The sequence below is a fragment of the Anopheles ziemanni genome, chromosome 3, assembly GCF_943734765.1.
Source record: "Anopheles ziemanni chromosome 3, idAnoZiCoDA_A2_x.2, whole genome shotgun sequence".
Classification (NCBI taxonomy): Eukaryota; Metazoa; Arthropoda; class Insecta; order Diptera; family Culicidae; genus Anopheles; species Anopheles ziemanni.
This window is the reverse complement of record NC_080706.1, coordinates 61,111,897-61,130,048: the sequence shown is the minus strand read 5'-3', so window position 1 is coordinate 61,130,048 and position 18,152 is coordinate 61,111,897. Positions and strand designations below refer to the sequence as shown.

The 18,152-nt window shown below is 42.6% G+C and overlaps 3 protein-coding genes across 3 annotated transcripts; 2 read left to right on the top strand and 1 right to left on the bottom strand.

Moving 5' to 3' along the window:
• Nucleotides 1–222: 222 nt before the first annotated feature.
• On the top strand, nucleotides 223–7,248 carry LOC131289981 (serine palmitoyltransferase 1). Its single transcript, XM_058319354.1, has 7 exons — nucleotides 223–511; nucleotides 4,647–4,741; nucleotides 4,876–5,375; nucleotides 5,453–5,780; nucleotides 5,855–6,090; nucleotides 6,278–6,407; nucleotides 6,473–7,248. Exons 2-7 carry the CDS (start codon nucleotides 4,691–4,693, stop codon nucleotides 6,647–6,649), a joined length of 1,422 nt encoding a protein of 473 aa, XP_058175337.1. The 5' UTR covers nucleotides 223–511; nucleotides 4,647–4,690; the 3' UTR covers nucleotides 6,650–7,248.
• A 1,143-nt stretch (nucleotides 7,249–8,391) lies between these two features.
• LOC131285764 (1,4-alpha-glucan-branching enzyme) lies at nucleotides 8,392–12,601 on the bottom strand. Its single transcript, XM_058314621.1, has 4 exons — nucleotides 12,253–12,601; nucleotides 11,635–11,804; nucleotides 10,376–11,066; nucleotides 8,392–9,603 (listed from the first exon to the last, which is right to left on the bottom strand). Exons 1-4 carry the CDS (start codon nucleotides 12,336–12,338, stop codon nucleotides 8,502–8,504), a joined length of 2,049 nt encoding a protein of 682 aa, XP_058170604.1. The 5' UTR covers nucleotides 12,339–12,601; the 3' UTR covers nucleotides 8,392–8,501.
• A 444-nt stretch (nucleotides 12,602–13,045) lies between these two features.
• On the top strand, nucleotides 13,046–17,177 carry LOC131288893 (succinate dehydrogenase [ubiquinone] flavoprotein subunit, mitochondrial). The gene is made up of 4 exons (XM_058318073.1): nucleotides 13,046–13,149; nucleotides 13,565–15,310; nucleotides 15,867–16,251; nucleotides 16,469–17,177. The coding sequence occupies exons 1-3, from the start codon at nucleotides 13,096–13,098 to the stop codon at nucleotides 16,044–16,046; spliced, it is 1,980 nt and encodes a 659-aa protein (XP_058174056.1). The 5' UTR covers nucleotides 13,046–13,095; the 3' UTR covers nucleotides 16,047–16,251; nucleotides 16,469–17,177.
• The last annotated feature ends 975 nt before the right edge of the window (nucleotides 17,178–18,152 follow it).

Genomic DNA, 18,152 nt, shown 5'->3' with positions numbered 1-18,152 from the left:
TCGAAAAAAATGTTTTTTCTCAATGTTGTTGTCCTGTTCGATGTTATTGTTATGTCAATTTCAACCCAGATAACTGTCAAAAAGCTCTAAATCTGTTAAACCTGGAATTGTAAGCGACGTAGACCGACGAAAACATCCGACTACATTTTTCTTTCGTTCGCCGACCGCAGTCTGGTGTGGCCGCTTTGCTCGCACGGATTTTCTGTGTGCGACGATTTTGGGATACATTTGAGGCTGCCCGTAAAACTCCCGTACCCTGCAGAAGTGCATATCAACTGTATTAATAGTGCACTATAGCTGGGTAATGTTTTGAGAAAGCATATCCGAGTATGCGAACGCCGGCACTGCGATTTCCCAAAATCTTGATCGACCGCATCCTGCAGTGAAGTGTGTGGTATTATTGTGTGGTGTGCAGAGCAAAGTATGAAAGTTACGCCGACTGCGGGTACTGTCACTATTGAGTCATATTTCAACTAGTATCGGAGCTCTACTAGACAGTCAGGTGAAATTGGTAAGCTAGATTCTTCCGTTGGTTAAATTTATTCAACATGCTGTCCTGATAAGTACCTGAAGTGGCGAATCAAAGTAGATGTGCTTAACCGGTATATGTGAGTGGGATAGTGCCAAGAGTGAACAAATGATAAACGAATGGTTCCAGTGTGCACGAAGTGCTGTTATCAGTTTATTCGGTTGAATTTTTGGTGAATCATTCTATTGGAGATTGAACGAAATAAAAAAGGCGCCTGATCAAAGTTTCCAATGCAAAGAAGCATGAAAACTTGATGAAAATCTCCCGGAGACGATTGACTTGACAACATCGCTAGATTTGACAGGTTAGCAGAGCATATTTCGTCCACAAAAAATCCTACAATTTCACAATCCAAAGTTGTTCGTCGAAGCCGTACATGCACGAAGCTGTGCTGTGGGGTGGGGTTATACCGTCAGCCAACGGGGTTTCACGTGCTTATCGTGCTTATGGTGCGGGATCGGCGCGTCGAGCGCAGCTCATCATCGTACGAGAAAATGATTCATGGCCAAACGGGTGGGGGTTTGATAACATTTCGGTAAGGTACACTGCAAAAACCGTGCTTCGAACTCCGCGTGCTTCGCGCAGATTACCGCATTCCGTCTAGAAAGTACTACGGCTCTCATAGGGTACCACTGCAAAGGTTTTAGGGACTGTGTATTACCAATGCTAACACGAACAGTTTTTCGAATTGGTCGGATGACCTTAATTCATCGCCATTTGGATTGGTAGTTTTGGCGGACAATTTCAACAGCAAAGAATAACTTCGAAAGGTGTTTCTCATAGGTCATGTGTTCAGTAAAAAGTCGTGTATAATGTCCGCCTTAGCTAATGGTATGCTAATAATATTCCCAAGAGGAAGCACTCTATTTGGACCTTAGATAAAATGACCTGATTTTTTTAAGTGTTTTTAACATTTATCGAAACGTTTATCAAATGTAGTTTTTATGAAATTCTCCCATAGGAAACTGGCGATCAACAGTTATTTCGCTATTTCTTGTCTATCTATATCTGACCCTGTTGTTTACAGGGGTATCAAATGAAGGAGCTTTCATTTCAAGGGACGTAACAATACGCGAAAAGGAAACTCCTAAAGACTTTCACCATGATTATTTCTCGTAACAGCTAGTTAATTTGCCGCCAACTATGTTGGAAGCTTGATGAGGCACGAAAACTGCATAACGACAAAATAAAACCCAACATTCTGTTAAGTATCTTATCTGAGCGGACCTAATAATGGCCTTAATTGAGACCATGTGGCATTTGTCTGCATCTAATTTTAGTGCGCATTCAATTTAAAAATCATTGCAAAAATTTTCAGCAATAACCGCATCCTAATGCAAGAACGACGTGATGAAGAGAATAGTCTTGCTAAATGTTGGATCTTTGTCACACTTAAAATTCTCCGCTACTTGGATTCAAGTTCAAGTGCAAAGTAGAATTGCTTGTCTTACGTACAGCCTCCTTGTGCACAGACACAATGAAAATAAACGACAGTTCATTGCTGTTCTTTGCAACAAATATATTACTCAATAATTGTTTTGAACCATTTATTTAAATGTTTTCTGCGTATTGATTGATAAGGATTGAGTTTATAAACAAATTTAATAAGCAATATGAATTTGTGTTAATATATGATGATGTGTTCGTTCATTTCAGCCGTGATTTGTGGTTCAAATATTAACGGGTATTGATTCTTTCGCTTGTCCCATACCCCAATCATCCTGATCGTTGGTGCGTAGATTGTACGTTTTTAGCCCTATTTATTATTTACGTTTGACTACACTCTCTATTAGCGAACATTTGGATACAGCTTTACAGAATGTTATGTTATGACCCAAGTCATTAAGCCTGTATGAACTGCAACATACCATAGGCCTAGATACAATTGGCGTAGAGGTTTACGTCAACGACGAGGCTTTGAACGTATTACAATTTGCACAATTGAAGGTGCTATTCGGAGTAAAAGATAAATTTTCTGTATCCCAACCGCTAACACTCAATAGGGGAGAAGGCATGTGGCATGTTTATTTTCTACAAAGGATTATCGCCTCGAACGGTCTTTAGCATGGGGGTAGTAAAGAAATACAATTCACATGTTCCACGGCCCGGATCTTTACAAAGAGACCGGAAGAACCAAAATGCGAAAGAAAACCACTGCTCTTTCCAGATAAGCACAGCCACTCTAAGCATGTTTGGTACATTTTGCTTTCTGTTTGTTTTTTTTCTCATTTTTTGACTGGAAACACATTTGAAATAAATCTTAACGGAACGTGATTCTACGACCATTTCTTATTAAAACGTTAAATTTACAAAAACATATCATAACCGTTATTTACAACTTGATCTTTAGCTTTGTTTCGAACTTTCAACTAACTACGCACCCATTGCAAATTTTTCTTGGAAAACCTTCAAGTAGACCATACATTTTTTTCTATGGGTGGTCTATTTTCTCATCAATTATCATTTATAATGCAAAACGGCATCCACATTATGATGAGTTCTGCCTCGAAGCTTAGATCTAGTCCACGGATGTCTTTTACAAACGAGGTAGAAGAGATACAGAAAAGTAAATTTACCATGTTCAAACATGATGCGAAGTTTTTATTAATAGTTTATCATGTTTCTTGTTGATGTTGTATGGTAATATACAATAACTTGTAACATTGTATGTTGAAATGGCTCAAAAATTATCAATATTTTGTGGTCAATATGATTGAAAACAACTTCGTTTGACTTTTTGGTTTTGGATCGGTTGGCCGTAGTAAGAAGTGAAAAAAGAAACACTTTTCAATCCCTAATTTAAACACAGCCAACGTTATTGTTTCATAACGAATAATTTCACGGCTTAAGAAGCAAATGTGGCCGTATTTTAAAAGAATCTCCTCAAGGCTTCTCAATAGTTCTTTCAACTTTTGAAAAATAAAATAAAATGGAAGAGTTTAAACATTAATTAGTCCAAATTACAAACGCTTTCACAGTTTAAAAAAAAAAACAAAATATTATTATACTGTATGTTAGAGGGTATTGAAGTAAGCTTTTCACTTAATCTGGGTAAATTTTGTACCAGAGGGAAATATAGCTGTCGAAGCACATCTTCAAATAGCTTGTAGATCTCGATGATTGCACTTCCGGGCAATGTTTTGTAACGATAATATCGTTGTCGATGACAACAAACTCACGCTAAGCTAATGGAAACCGATGGCGATTATTTCAATGTGAAAGCTGGACATACATGGCAGAGTACGGTGCATCAATTTTCGTCACGTTGCACTGTGAAAAGCCGATCCCTTCGTTTATTAAACGATCCACTGGAACGTATGTAGTCAACGTATAGTATTGTACCGAGCAAATTATAAGGGTGTGTGAAATTGTTACATATTGTTACTTCAATTTCCCCAGATAACCTGCGATATCGTGCCTTCTTATCCACTGATAACGACCCAAAAAACGTTTAAAACCAACGCATTGTGGTCGGGAGGAGGGCGATCCGGAAAAATTGGCCGTTTGACGCGCTGAGGCTTGGTCGGTTTGTATGGTGGCCTTATTGAGTATTGACCTGTTACGTCATGCTAGTCTCTTCCCCGTGTAGCTGATAGGCTGGTAAACGTAATATCAGTAAACAGGCGCGAAAACGTATAAGAAGTCTATCAGACCACTGAGAATGATAGGTGAAAAAATGGTCGTGCGATCGATCAGGGTCATAATATTGGGCAATTAAATTCTTTTCCTGCTGATACCAACCATCTAGCTCTCTTCGGTTAGGTACGATGTTATGTAAAGAAACAAAAATGATGTACTTCAACGATTATTTTTCAACATTTCTACACGATCCAGACGGTACAATCGCTCTGAATAAAAATAGTAAATAGAAAAAAAGATTCGCTTTGAATGGTGGAATGATGCATACCATTATTGTTGAACTTTGAATTTTCTATTCCAAGTTTTTCGATTTTCAAACTACCCATTAACAGAAGGGTCTCTTGTCTAACATCACGAGTGGTGAACATTAAAATCCGCATCTACTTTCAATTATTTACATTTCATTTGTCCATAAGTAGCAGAGTTAACAACCAGTCAATGTCTTTATGTAAAAAATATCTTCTTTTTCCCATTACAGAGCTAGAAACACCATTACACCAGTATTAAAAGCATTCAAGCAAGATGATGAACACACCATACATATTTAACGAAATCTATTACATCCTTCAAAAGGTAATAAACCACATTCAATCAATTCAACCTTCAACAACTCGCCACTTGGATGTTTGGGGAAGAGTTTTTGTGGCACGATCTTGCCAGAGGTTAAATATCATCATTAAACATATTGTTTCTCTATCATCACACAGTCTTCACCGTTCGAACTGACGCTGGAGGCGCTTTTGGCGCTCGGCTTGATATGCATAGTATTCTACAAGCGCACCACGAAAAAGATACGCCATCTCGCCCCGACGGCCGAGGAAGATGTGGTGGCGAAATGGGTCCCAGAGCCACTGGTAGCCGACGTGCCAGACGATCATCCGGCGCTGAAGACGAGGGTCGTGTCCGGTCCGGTCGGTAAGACGGTAACAGTGGACGGCAACGAATGCATTAACATGGCCACGCACAACTATCTTGGGCTGGCGGAAGATGACGACATCAAGCAGGCGGCAGTGAAAAGTTTACGCAAGTACGGGGTGGGGTCATGTGGGCCCCGTGGCTTCTATGGCACGGTGGATGTGCACCTGGAGCTGGAGGAACGACTGGCCAAGTTTATGGAAGCGGAGGAAGCTGTGGTATATTCTTATGCCTTCTCTACGATCGCCAGCGCCATTCCGGCGTACGCCAAGCGGGGAGATTTGGTGTTTGTGTAAGTCTTATGGTACCTAGGTTGCACCTTTTGTTGTTTTTTTAAATAACTTTTCTTTTTCTCTATAACTTCGATAGTGATGAATGCGCGAATTTCGCCATCCAAAAGGGACTTGACGCATCACGCAGTAAGATTTTCTACTACAAACACAACGATATGGACGATCTGGAGCGGTTGCTTGCTAAGCAGCAAGCTGAGGACAAGCGCAACCCGGCCAAAGCGAAAAAGACGCGCCGTTTCCTGGTAGCCGAAGCAATCTATATCAACACCGGTGAAGTTTGCCCGCTGCCTCGGCTCGTTGAGCTTCGAGAGCGCTACAAGCTGCGGCTATTCCTGGATGAGAGTGTTTCGTTCGGTGTGCTGGGAGAAAGTGGACGTGGATTGATCGAACATTTTAATGTTGATGTAAGTAGCTTTACTCATTTTAGTAATTTTTAGAATTAGCCAATGATTTTACCTTCATGATAACATTTCTTCAGAAAACTCAAGTTGATCTGGTATCGGCCGGGCTGGAATGGTCCGCCGCCACCATCGGTGGCTTTTGTGCCGGTTCTTCCTTTATCGTCGAACACCAGCGCCTGTCTGGGCTTGGGTACTGCTTTTCCGCCTCCTTACCGCCACTCCTCGCCCAGGCGGCCATCAGTGCGCTGGACCGCTTTGAAGCTGAGCCACGGATATTCGAGGAATTGCGTAGTCGCTGTCGAACCGTTTCAGAGTAAGTAGGAGTAGGAGGATAAAGTAGCGCCAGTCAATTTTCCCTTCGACATTTTACACAAACAAAAAGTTTGTTTTTTTCGCATGCTTTCCATTTTTTGACTCTTTTCTTTTTTTACAAGACGGGTTGAAAGGGATCAACTAATTGCAATGTGTATTTTTTCTTCCCTTCATTATACGACTTGCAGAAAGCTTCCTACCCTAACACACTTTCAGTCGCGAGGAGATCCTCTATCACCAGTGAAGCATTTATACCTGAAGAGCAGCTATGATAGCTGGACCAAGGAGAAAATGCTCCTAGATAACATCGCTACTCAGGTACATGAATTTTTTTTCCCGCAAGATATCGTTTCACTAACACTGATCTACCCCTTTCTGCGCAGTGCATTGAAAATGGCCTTGCAGTAGTTGCAGCTGAGTACCTGGAAGCAATGGAGAAAAACTGTCCCCGACCAAGCATACGATTGACCGTTAGCCGTTTACTGACGGAAAAAGACATCGACGACGCCTTCCGGATTCTGGAGCGGGTGTCGGAAAAGATTCTCGCCAGTGCCGGTTAAGTACGGGAGTAGCTTTTCCGATCACGGTCCGATCACTATTGCAGTCTCTTTAAATGCACGGGCATTAACGTTTCTCTCGGGAGAAGTTCATTAAAACTCTTAACGGAAGCTTGCTTGAATCAGTAGAGAGGGAAGAGAAACAGCTAGCGTCATTTTTAACTTATCCCGGGTTCGAAAATGCAAGTTCAATCCCTTGTGCCCTAGTTGCACGGTCAGGTGCGTAATTCTTCCTATACTGCAGTCATGATACTAAGTAGCAGCATATGAGTGTCACTTCCTTGAAAAAAAAAGAAAAACTTGTTTCGCTTTTGTGGCACTCTGCAAACCGCCGCTGTAGCTAGTATACATAGTAGTTAGGGCCCATCACTGCTCTAGGGTTAACACAGAGAAAGGAAAGTATTGTATAATTCGATTGTATTATAATGAACGTTTACTTTGATGTCTGTTTTAAGCTAAATCGCGGTAATGATCGATACGCTACTATCAGGTTTTTTTTCCAGTATGCGGCATTAGCGTAACACACAACGCGCTACTAGCGTAAGGTTAGTGTAAGTGAGTTATGTTGCATTTCATATTTTACACTATGGGTTCTTTGGAATCAGCAATACAAAGGATTTTTTTGGTCTTTCAAATCATCTTTATATGTGTCCATGTTTCTTACGCTTCGAGACCGACTCAACAAAAACTCAACACTTTTTGGCGCAGTCGGATATGCGGAGGCGGGAACTATCAATACTTTTTTTCTTTTTTTGATTTTTACAGCATCGACTTTCGTTGGGGATGATTCCAAAAATATACTTATCATTAGAACGACACTACTATTGCGAGTTTGTGTGTGCATAATCAAGTACAACTAAATTAGGGTCGCGCAAAAAACTGTCAGTTGATATCAGATCTACAGCGAACTTACGATCATACGTGAATCGAAGGAAGTCGTTAATTATATAGTTTGATTCAACCAAACGAAGGTAAACAAAAGAGACATGGCCATCAGAGATCCAGTAGTGACTGTATTGGTAAGCGACGATCAACCTGGAACAAACTGACCAAACAAAGGGACGTGGTTAAAATAAAAAAAAAAATGATAAGGAATATAAGATAAAAAGATTTAGCGTCAACTAAAAGTAGCAGGATTGCAGCGTTTCCGAACAAACAAATAGGGCCTTAACGCTTCAGAAGCAATCACCGGTTATATGCGTTTAGATAAGGTACTTGAGCTGCCGTGTGACGAACTCAGCTACTTATTACATTTTAAAAGGGTGTTTTTTCTGTCCACAACGGTGAACACATTCTCTCTCTTCACCAGTGCCGCTTCTTGAGTTTTGCATTTCGATAGAACGGTATTTTTCAACTAAAAGAGCGCATCAAAGTAAAAACCTTAGGGCGGCCCTCCTTGATTCAAAAAATGCTCTTGTTTCATAGGTAAATTTTATGATTATCTTAGAGGGAAGAGAGAGACGTTGGAACTATCAGATTAACTACGCTTTATGGAAGGTATATAGACACTAGTGCTTTAACACTTTCGCAATCACGAGGTAAATTCCGAGATAAGAATTCTTATAAAATGGAAATAAAGAATGGCTAATTTGAAAGTCCAAATGTGTATATATTCCATTTCATGCAGCTTTTCCTTTTATTACAATTGTTTCTAAGCATATTCCTTTATTGCCTTTGTTTTGTGTCTATCTCTAAATAACAGTATATCCCACAGTAGTTTTGAACTACTCATTGGTAGCTTGTAAACGAACTCTCCGTAAGAAGGATAACAATATAAAGTTGGTACACATTGGTTCCCCTTCGGGAGCAGTCATTCTATCGCGCCACGCCAAAAATTCACATTTCCAACCGCGCGTTACTGCGCTGCCAGAATGCAGGCTGTTCTGCAGGGCACATAGAGCTGCAAATAGTTGCGTCGGCCGGACCAACCCTCCGGGAATGTTAGATGGTCAACGTTCTTGTCGATGCGATTGAAGCCTCCGAACTCGCTATCGTCCGAGCTCAGCACCACCCGATACTTCCCGGGCAGGTCGACGCCGATGCGATAGTCGGTGAAGCTCTTGCTATTGTGGAAGTTGAACACAAACAGCAGATTGTTGCGCTCGAAAGCGATCACCTTGTCGTCCTCGTGCTTGCAGCTGACGTACGCCGGCAGACAGTCGAGCCAGTGGTACCTTTCTTCGGTGTGGTGCATGGCACGATCGAATTCGTTCAGGAACCGGTACTTCAGCAGCTGATCGTCCACCAGGTGCCACTGACGGCGGGCGTAATGGTACGACTCAGCGTTGCCTACGCGCGGAAAGTCGAGCCACTCCGGGTGCCCAAACTCGTTGCCCATGAAGTTGAGGTAGGCTTCCCCGCCCAGCGCGTGCGTGATCAACCGTATCATCTTGTGCAGGGCGATGCCCCGGTCGATGATAAGGTTCGGCTCGGAAACTGTCGACATATGCGTATACATCTCCTTGTCCATCAGCCAGAAGGCAATCGTTTTGTCGCCCACGAGCGCCTGATCGTGCGATTCGGTATAAGCGACCGTGGCCTCCTTCCACCGGCGATTGGTAAGCGTATGCACAATGTTGCCAATGTTCCACTCCTCGTCAGTTTTCGTCTTCAGCATCTCGATCCATTTGTCCGGGATGGCCATACCGAGGCGGTAGTCGAACCCGATGCCACCCTCCTCGGTGGGGCGACAGAGCGTGGGCATGCCGCTCACGTCCTCCGCAATCGTGACCACATTCGGGTCCATTTCGTGCAAGAAGTAGTTGGCAATCGCAAGGTAGATGAGTGCCTCCGTGTCCACGTTCAAACCGAAGTACTCGTTGTAATCGCCGGAAAAGCCTTCAGCGCCTCGCGAGTGGTACAACATCGAGGTGACACCGTCAAACCGATACCCATCGAAGTTGTACTCGTCGTGCCACCAGCGAAGATTTGACAGCAAGAATCGCAGCACCTCGTACCTATGGAAAGGATAAATTACAGGATATTGCAAAATGTTCTAAAAATTTATTCAACATTTACACTATTTTCAAAAGTACCGAAAATAACGTAATACTATTTAACTCTCCACAATGCACTCTGGAGGTGTATCACAATCCTACTCTATTTCTATTTGTTTGTTTTTACTTCAAGATACATAATTTGCAGATGACTCAAAATCAAATCAAATCAACGGGGTTCCCTGTGCGAGAGGATTGACCATCCACGTACATAAAGGGGAAAGTTTAGTAAACCCTTAAATTAAAAAAAAAGACAGGTATAACCGATGTCTGTCCTTACGCCATGAAGAAGCATTTGCAATGTTTTAACAACCGGTGGTCAAAAACATGAAAAGAACAATACAAAATTAGTACTTTGATATGCAGAAAAAATTATAAAATCCTTATAGTTGTTGGGAACAATTATTATCACTTAATTAAATCCATTAATGACCTGTGCTCCCTATTGATATAATAACTCAATAATATATTTCAATGACAATGCAATTCCAACGGATCTCTCCACAAATACTCGGGATTTATACATTGTATGAAACAACCTTGCAATCAACCTCTCTTCAACATTTGATATTTGATTGATTTAAAGCAAAATGAGAATTCCCAATATAGAATTACAACACATGAACTTCCAAGCAAACGGATATATCAGAAATCAACATTTAATTGTGTGTGTGTTCCAGTAAGTGAAGTGAAGAGGGAAGAAAAATCGTTTAAAATGAAATTCAATACTTACTCCGAGTAGTTGAACAGACGACTACCCCAAGCCGGATGATCGCCCCGCGATCCATCGTGGAAGTAGCAAGCGTTAGTACCGTCGAACTGGTTCAAGCCATCTTGTGTGTTTTTGCTCGCATGGGAATGGACCACGTCGAGCAGCACTAACAAACCGTGCTCGTGCGCCTTGTCCACCAAGTACTTCAGCTCTTCCGGTGTGCCAGAGCGGCTCGAGGCGGCAAAGAAGCTGGTAACTTGATACCCGAAGCTAGCATAGTACGCGTGCTCCATGATAGCCATAACCTGGATAGTGTTGTAACCGAGCTTCGCTATGCGCGGTACGATGTTGTCCGCAAAGCTCCGGTACGTACCAACACTGTACTCTTCGGTACCAATGCCGACGTGACATTCGTAGATACGTAGCGCCCGCGGACGATTGGGTCTGCGGTGGCGGAACATATGCTTCTCATGTGCTGGAGGATGCCAAACGCGCTGCTGATAGTTGACACCCAGCTCTTTCGGTGGCGACACTACATATTTAGCCCAAGGCGATAGACGGTCGACAAGGGCACCATCCTGCTTACGAATGATCACCTTAATCTCCGACAGATGCTTGATCACACAGGAACCGTCCGGGTTGGGTGGGATTTTGAGCTCCCACTTGCCAAAGGGCAGCTTCTCGTACGGCGTCGCCAGCCATTGCCAGTTGTCTGTTAGTAGTCGAAAATGGGGAAAAAACAACAATTTTAATCGGAACAGGAGAAAAACACAGCCGCTTTTGACTGTGGTTCAACATTTTTTATCCTCGTCCAGTTAAGAAAGCAACATTTCTATCATTCGATTTTACAGAGTACGAATGAAGGGCATTCTTTGTTTATGGAATCACAAAAAAAGGTACTCAATTAATAAATATATAATTTTCTAACGACGGATGACGGATGCGAAAATCTTGGATCTTGTTATAATCTAACATAGCGCTTACGGCTACACTACAGTTGATAAGAGATAATGATGCGTTGAGTATCTGTTTGTTGACAATTTGATTCTTTGAAAGGTCGTACGAACGGCCGCTGATATAATATGCCTCAACGAAGGTCATGTTCGCTTTATTTAATATTACAAAAATGATGCAATGCAAGGACAAATGGATTTACAGAACATTCATGAATAGTGAAATGCTGGGTCCACCATTTTGGGTAATGGCAAATGAAGTGTGTGTGAGTCTAACTGTACAAGGGAAACGGTGAAAGTAAGTAAAGTTAGTTATTTTCTACTCACTGAAATCGCCCGTTAAGTAAACCTCCTTTGCTCCTGGAGCCCATTCGCGAGCAACGACGCTATTGTCGTGGGCAATGTGCAAACCGTAGTACTTGTATCCTTGGGTGAACTCATCCAGGCCACCTTCCAGGTCATTCAATCGTTTGATCCATCCACGGAATTCGGTGTTCCTGTGGGGGATCGTTCGTAGAGCGAAAAATATGTGTTATATTGTTGTTTCACCAAAAAAATGATAGAGGCTTCTTCTGTTCTCATGATTAACGACGGCGCTGTATGGTCGCTGTAACAGCTGATAATGCCTTGCCGGTATCCCGGTACACCGCTTCAAGTTGACCTTATCTACAGTATTGTATGATCGCATAAGAAGCGCATCCGCATCGTTGTCGTACGTTCTAGCGGCAATGACCTTGGCTTGACATTGATGTAAGCGAAGCGTTAGGAAAAGCAAATTTGGTTTGATTTTCCGGAAATCCTTCCACATGAAAAGTATCTTGGAACACAGGATTTTGACAGGAACTGAATTTTCTTTTGCTTCATGATGCACTTTTTTGTTACTTTCTTTACGTTGAAATACATACAATTTTTGTCCCTACTTTGTAACCCTCTATTGAAACTTACCTACGGCGGATTTCTTGCTCGTGTGACTTCAGGTATGGATCCAGCTCCAAAAGCTTTTCCACGTTAAACTTCGGTTCTTTTGCCATGATCCTTTTTTACTGCTTGTCGGATACGCAATCAGACACTTGATAAGTGAAAAGTACTACCGCACTTGAATGCTACGATGGCCGGTACAAACGTTGTAGCTACGAGTGGAGCGGCTGTCGAAACACCTCCGATCTGCTATGCAATGACGGACGAACTGTGTGTGGCTAAGTGATGCGCGTCGCCATCGTAGCGCGAAAGGTTGAAAAGATCAGAGCAGAAAAATAACGACGAGAGGAATCGGCCGATCAAGTGCTCTTCTTTGCATTCAACCTGAATGGAAAGAAGTGAAATGATAAACAAAACATTGCAACGCCGGGAGCTGTCAAAACTTCATGGGATGCACATAACGCAGTGGTCTAGCATTCAACCGACGGAAAGCAAATTTGCAGTTTCTAAAATCGAAAAATAAACATTTAACGATTTATGCTGCATAGTGAAACAGAGTTTGTCTGTAAAGAGGCTCTTTTATTCAAGTACGATAGATTTAGCGTTGGCTTGTAGTCTGTTGATAAAATGTTTGTGTAGTTTAGTCAGGTCATCCCGTTTCATCGCTTGTTATTTGTGAAACTTTGAACCACTGATGTTATAAACAGAACACCCAACACCATCGAGTTTGACGTGAGTTTTTTTTTCTTTTCAAAACTGTCTCATGAAAATCGCGATGTCAAACAGCAGATAAAATTAGCAGTTTTCATACCGTCGGCAAGGACGGCGGTGCTGGTCGTGTGATTGCCTCAGTTCCTCAGATCGTTCGAGATGAGCGGAATGATACGACTTCCAACGGTGCTGGCAAAGAACGCCCTTTCAGCGGTAAGTGATTGTGATACAATCGTGCAGTGTTTGAATGGTTTCCGATTTTCCATTACAAATGGCCAAAACCGTAATTTTACACAAGCTTTTCCAGATAGCTTTCTGGTGTTAGAAAAAGATTACACAACGTTGTGCAAAATCGGCTACTCTGTGTCGTTTCTCTCGAATACTTGTCGAGTGTCGTTATGTAATGCGTGTGGATAAATAATTAGATAGAATCTGCGAGTTGTAAAATACGTTCCATGGCAAAGTTTATTGGAGATGGTGAATGGAATTTTTCATTTATCACACAAAAGCCAGAGTACGAGAATTGATTTTATTTTGTCAATATAATGCTTTGGAGGTTATGTGTGTTGATTGCTCTCAATTGCGTAGAAGAAAGGTGTAATCGTGTCCCTATTTTTTTTTGCTACAGGTCCGTGGGCTGTCTGCCGGTGCTTCACAACGAAATTTACACTTTACCGTTGGGCAGAATACTGCCAAATCGAACCCAGATGCCATTTCTCGTGAGTATCCGGTAGTGGACCACACTTACGATGCCGTGGTGGTCGGCGCAGGTGGAGCTGGATTGCGTGCCGCCTTCGGTTTGGTTGCGGAAGGGTTCAAGACGGCTGTCATCACGAAACTATTCCCCACCCGTTCCCACACGGTGGCGGCGCAGGGCGGAATCAATGCTGCTCTGGGAAATATGGAGGAAGACGACTGGAAGTGGCACATGTACGATACGGTGAAAGGTTCCGACTGGTTGGGAGACCAGGATGCTATCCACTACATGACCCGCGAGGCACCGAAGGCCGTCATTGAGCTGGAAAACTACGGTATGCCGTTTTCTCGCACGCCCGACGGTAAGATCTACCAGCGCGCGTTCGGTGGACAGAGCTTGAAGTACGGCAAGGGAGGTCAGGCGCATCGATGCTGTTGTGTTGCCGATCGTACCGGACACTCGTTGTTGCATACGCTGTATGGACAGTCGCTTAGCTACGATTGCAATTACTTCATCGAGTACTTTGCCATGGATTTGTTAATGCAAAACGGTGAATGTGTTGGTGTGATCGCGATGAACCTGGAAGACGGCAGCATCCATAGGTTCCGGGCGAAGAATACTGTGCTGGCCACGGGTGGGTATGGACGTGCATACTTTTCTTGCACCTCGGCCCATACCTGTACCGGAGACGGTACGGCCATGGTTGCCCGCGCTGGTCTACCCTCGGAGGATTTGGAATTCGTACAGTTCCACCCGACCGGCATCTACGGAGCAGGTTGTTTGATCACCGAAGGCTGCCGTGGAGAGGGTGGCTATCTTATTAACTCACAAGGCGAACGTTTCATGGAGCGTTACGCACCGGTAGCAAAGGATCTTGCATCTCGTGATGTCGTGTCACGTTCGATGACCATTGAAATCCGCGAAGGACGTGGTTGTGGACCCGAGAAGGATCACGTTTACCTGCAGCTGCATCATCTACCCCCAGAGCAGTTGGCCCAGCGTCTGCCGGGTATCTCCGAGACGGCCATGATTTTCGCCGGTGTCGACGTCACTCGTGAACCGATTCCTGTGCTTCCGACCGTGCACTACAATATGGGTGGTGTGCCGACGAACTACAAGGGTCAAGTGTTGACCTCCGTCAGCGGAGCCGATCAGGTTGTCCCGGGGCTGTACGCGTGCGGTGAATCCGCCTGCTCGTCGGTGCACGGTGCAAACCGACTGGGAGCTAACTCCTTGCTCGATTTGGTCGTTTTTGGTCGAGCCTGTGCCAAGACAATCGCACAAGAGAACCGCCCGGGCGAAAAAGTGCAGGATCTCAAGCCAAACGCTGGAGAAGCTTCGGTCGCTAACCTGGATTGGGTACGAAATGCGAACGGTTCGGTGCCGACGTCGACGTTGCGTTTGAACATGCAGAAGACCATGCAGACGCACGCGGCCGTTTTCCGCGAGGAGAAAACGCTCCAGGAAGGCGTGCGCAAAATGGACGACATTTACAAAACTATCAAAGACGTTAAGGTGTCAGATCGCTCTTTGGTTTGGAACTCGGATCTCGTGGAAACGCTCGAGCTGCAGAATCTACTGCTGAATGCAAATATGACGATCGTTGCCGCGGAAAACCGAAAGGAATCGCGCGGTGCTCACGCACGCGAGGACTATAAACAGCGTATCGATGAATATGTAAGTATCGTCTTTCTATTTTACGGTGCTTATTGGTATATTAGATGATCGTTACACTCATAATTTCAAAACAAAGTAGGTACAAATTTATTTAAATCGAAACAGCACCTCAACTTAAATGTAATTGCTTATTCTTTTATTAAGGTTGGAGGCAATTAATTTTCTTACATCAACAATCTGACACTACATCATACAATTAAAATATTTGTCTTTCCGTTTTGATTTTGATTTGTGGCCTTGTTTTAACAGGTCAACGTTTTTGATAGTACGATGGATATGATTCCAAAGATTTACCTCGTATTAGTTTATTTATCATACTACTATTGCACAAATTGTAAATATAATATCGAATCGAATTTGTTTTAAAAGTTCTGTATCTAGCACAAGAAACAAGAAAAAGTAGTAAATATGTTGTACTGCTGTACTGCTTTGTATGCAGCACAAAAAAAGTTAAATCCTACATTACGCTTGAATTTCGCCACTAATAGCAACCATGCTTACGCTATACGCACATGTTTTAATTATTGTTATTGTTATTTTTATTTCATACCCACAGGACTTCAGCAAACCCCTTGAAGGACAGCAGAAGAAACCGGTTGAAGAGCACTGGCGTAAACACACGCTGACGTGGATCGACCCGGCGACCGGCAACGTGACCATCGACTACCGCCCGGTCATCGATGAGACACTGAGCGACGAATGCGCTACCGTCCCACCGGCTATTCGTTCGTATTAAGCAACGACGACTGTTCGGCGGCGTTGTTGTACGTGTGATCTATTTATGGGGACCGTTGCTATACAACTACAGCAAACACGAGAAACTCTGCCATCATCGAGCGCTTCGCCCACAGTTTCAAAGCAAAACAAATTCTCTCGGCACTAAGCGAGAAGTGTTTTGCTATGGTCACGAAATGCTGACCATTGAAAGTATTATTGAAAATGTAAGTTTTGGCGAAATTATTACGCAACGCACCGGGAACACTTATCGGAATTTGACCGTGACCTTGCCTTGCCACAGTTGCTTTTGTTTACACGAACAAAAGTTAATGAGGCAGTTAATCAGCGAACCGATAAGAATTCGCATGCTAAGCTTTCCCTGGGTGCGCAGAACCGTTCATCTAATCTCTGATTTGTTTTCATAATTTCTCTCCCTTGCAGTAACAGCGAAGCCTAAGATCACATCGTCACTGATTTATTTATTATATCATGAATGTCGACATTTTACGTAGGGCAGAAAGAACGGGTGCTGCTGGCCATCCCTGCCGTGATCTCCGTCATTGCACAACCTGCACTGGATTACCATTGTTCCAACGGAATCCCAAACTTAAACATCTATTCGACAACTAACCAGTGAGCGATTTGTCGTACCGAAACGACACAAAGCGACGTGAAGCATGCGAGAGAAGCTTGCAACGAAGGAAAATCATAAACGAAGATATGTTAGCTTGAGCATTCTGGCTTGGTGTATTTATGCTTATTTGATTTGTTTCACGTAGGACATTTGATACCAAAACGGAACTTATTTAGTGTACTTCATTAGTTCTTAGTTTGGAAATTTAGAAAAGCAGCAAGCGGCACTGTAATTGGAATGTTTAAATTAAACCAAAAATATAAAACATAAAAAAAGAGAGGGCTTGTGTCTAAGAGCTTCAAGTGAAATATTTAACAAGCAGTCCGTTCATTGGCCTTTCCAAGATATGTCCGATTTTTATAATTTTCACAGATGCCTGTTCTATGTACTGGAAATTTCCCTATACTTTAGAATTAATCTATTCTCTGAATACAATAAAGCAATCTTTATTGCAATACTTTAAATTAACTGGTTTACAACATCAAGCTGAACGTGAAATTCAAATAAACTACACAATACCTCATTCTAGGCAATTGAAACAAGAGAAGGCTTCTGATGTATTGAAAGTAGCGTCGAAAAAGTTGAGAAAAATATTTATTTTATTGTATTTAACGACCTGGTGTTTTATCCTAAGCAACCGTCATTGGTTTGGATATCTAAGGTAATGTGAGCCAAAATGCATACCTTAAAACGTCGACTGCCAAACCCTTGAACCCACGCCGTCGAGCTGGTGAGCCCCGGCGCTAATGGGCCGATTTTCTAACCGGCGCTACCGCTCGGCTGTCGCGGACCCCCATGTATAAAATCAACGGTATTTGAAAACCAAGCAAAACAAATCTTAAGAAAAAAAGTTTCTATAATTGCTTCGGCTTTTAGTTGCATTTTTATTTATTTATGGAGCAAAACTTCTTCAGAACTTAACGTTCCAGGCAAAAACATCGTTAGATTATATATTCGCTCTTCCAACTACTATATCGCGGAACGAATTTATTTGATGTTGAGAAATATTTCCTGTCCGCCGAACTCAGCTGATTTGGGTTTTGACTATTTTGTTAGTTATGGAGAAAGGTTTCCAAAATCATTTGGAAGCCTTGGTCTGGCCAAAGTTACGATGCCATATGCTAAATGCGTTCCATATCGAAGCTTGATACCGAGTGGCATTTTATTACCATTTACATTATAGAAAATGTATGAACATTATAAAAAATGAAAATGACATCCGATGTTATAGGAAATGTATGAAATCATAAACGATTCCATTGAATTTACAGTTTTGCGGAAGTGTACATTTTACATCTCTTTTCCTTGAAAAGTTTTACGTAGGGTCAGAACATTACCTAACAGTGGGTTAGTACGCACAAAATGTTTTTCTATTTCTTTTGTATATGCGGTGCCAAGCGTCAGCATTGTGAATGTGAGAAGAACTTTCCATTTATGACTATTCGTTGATTGCCGCGATTTTTCTTAATGCGTCAGAGTCTTAAAGGACTT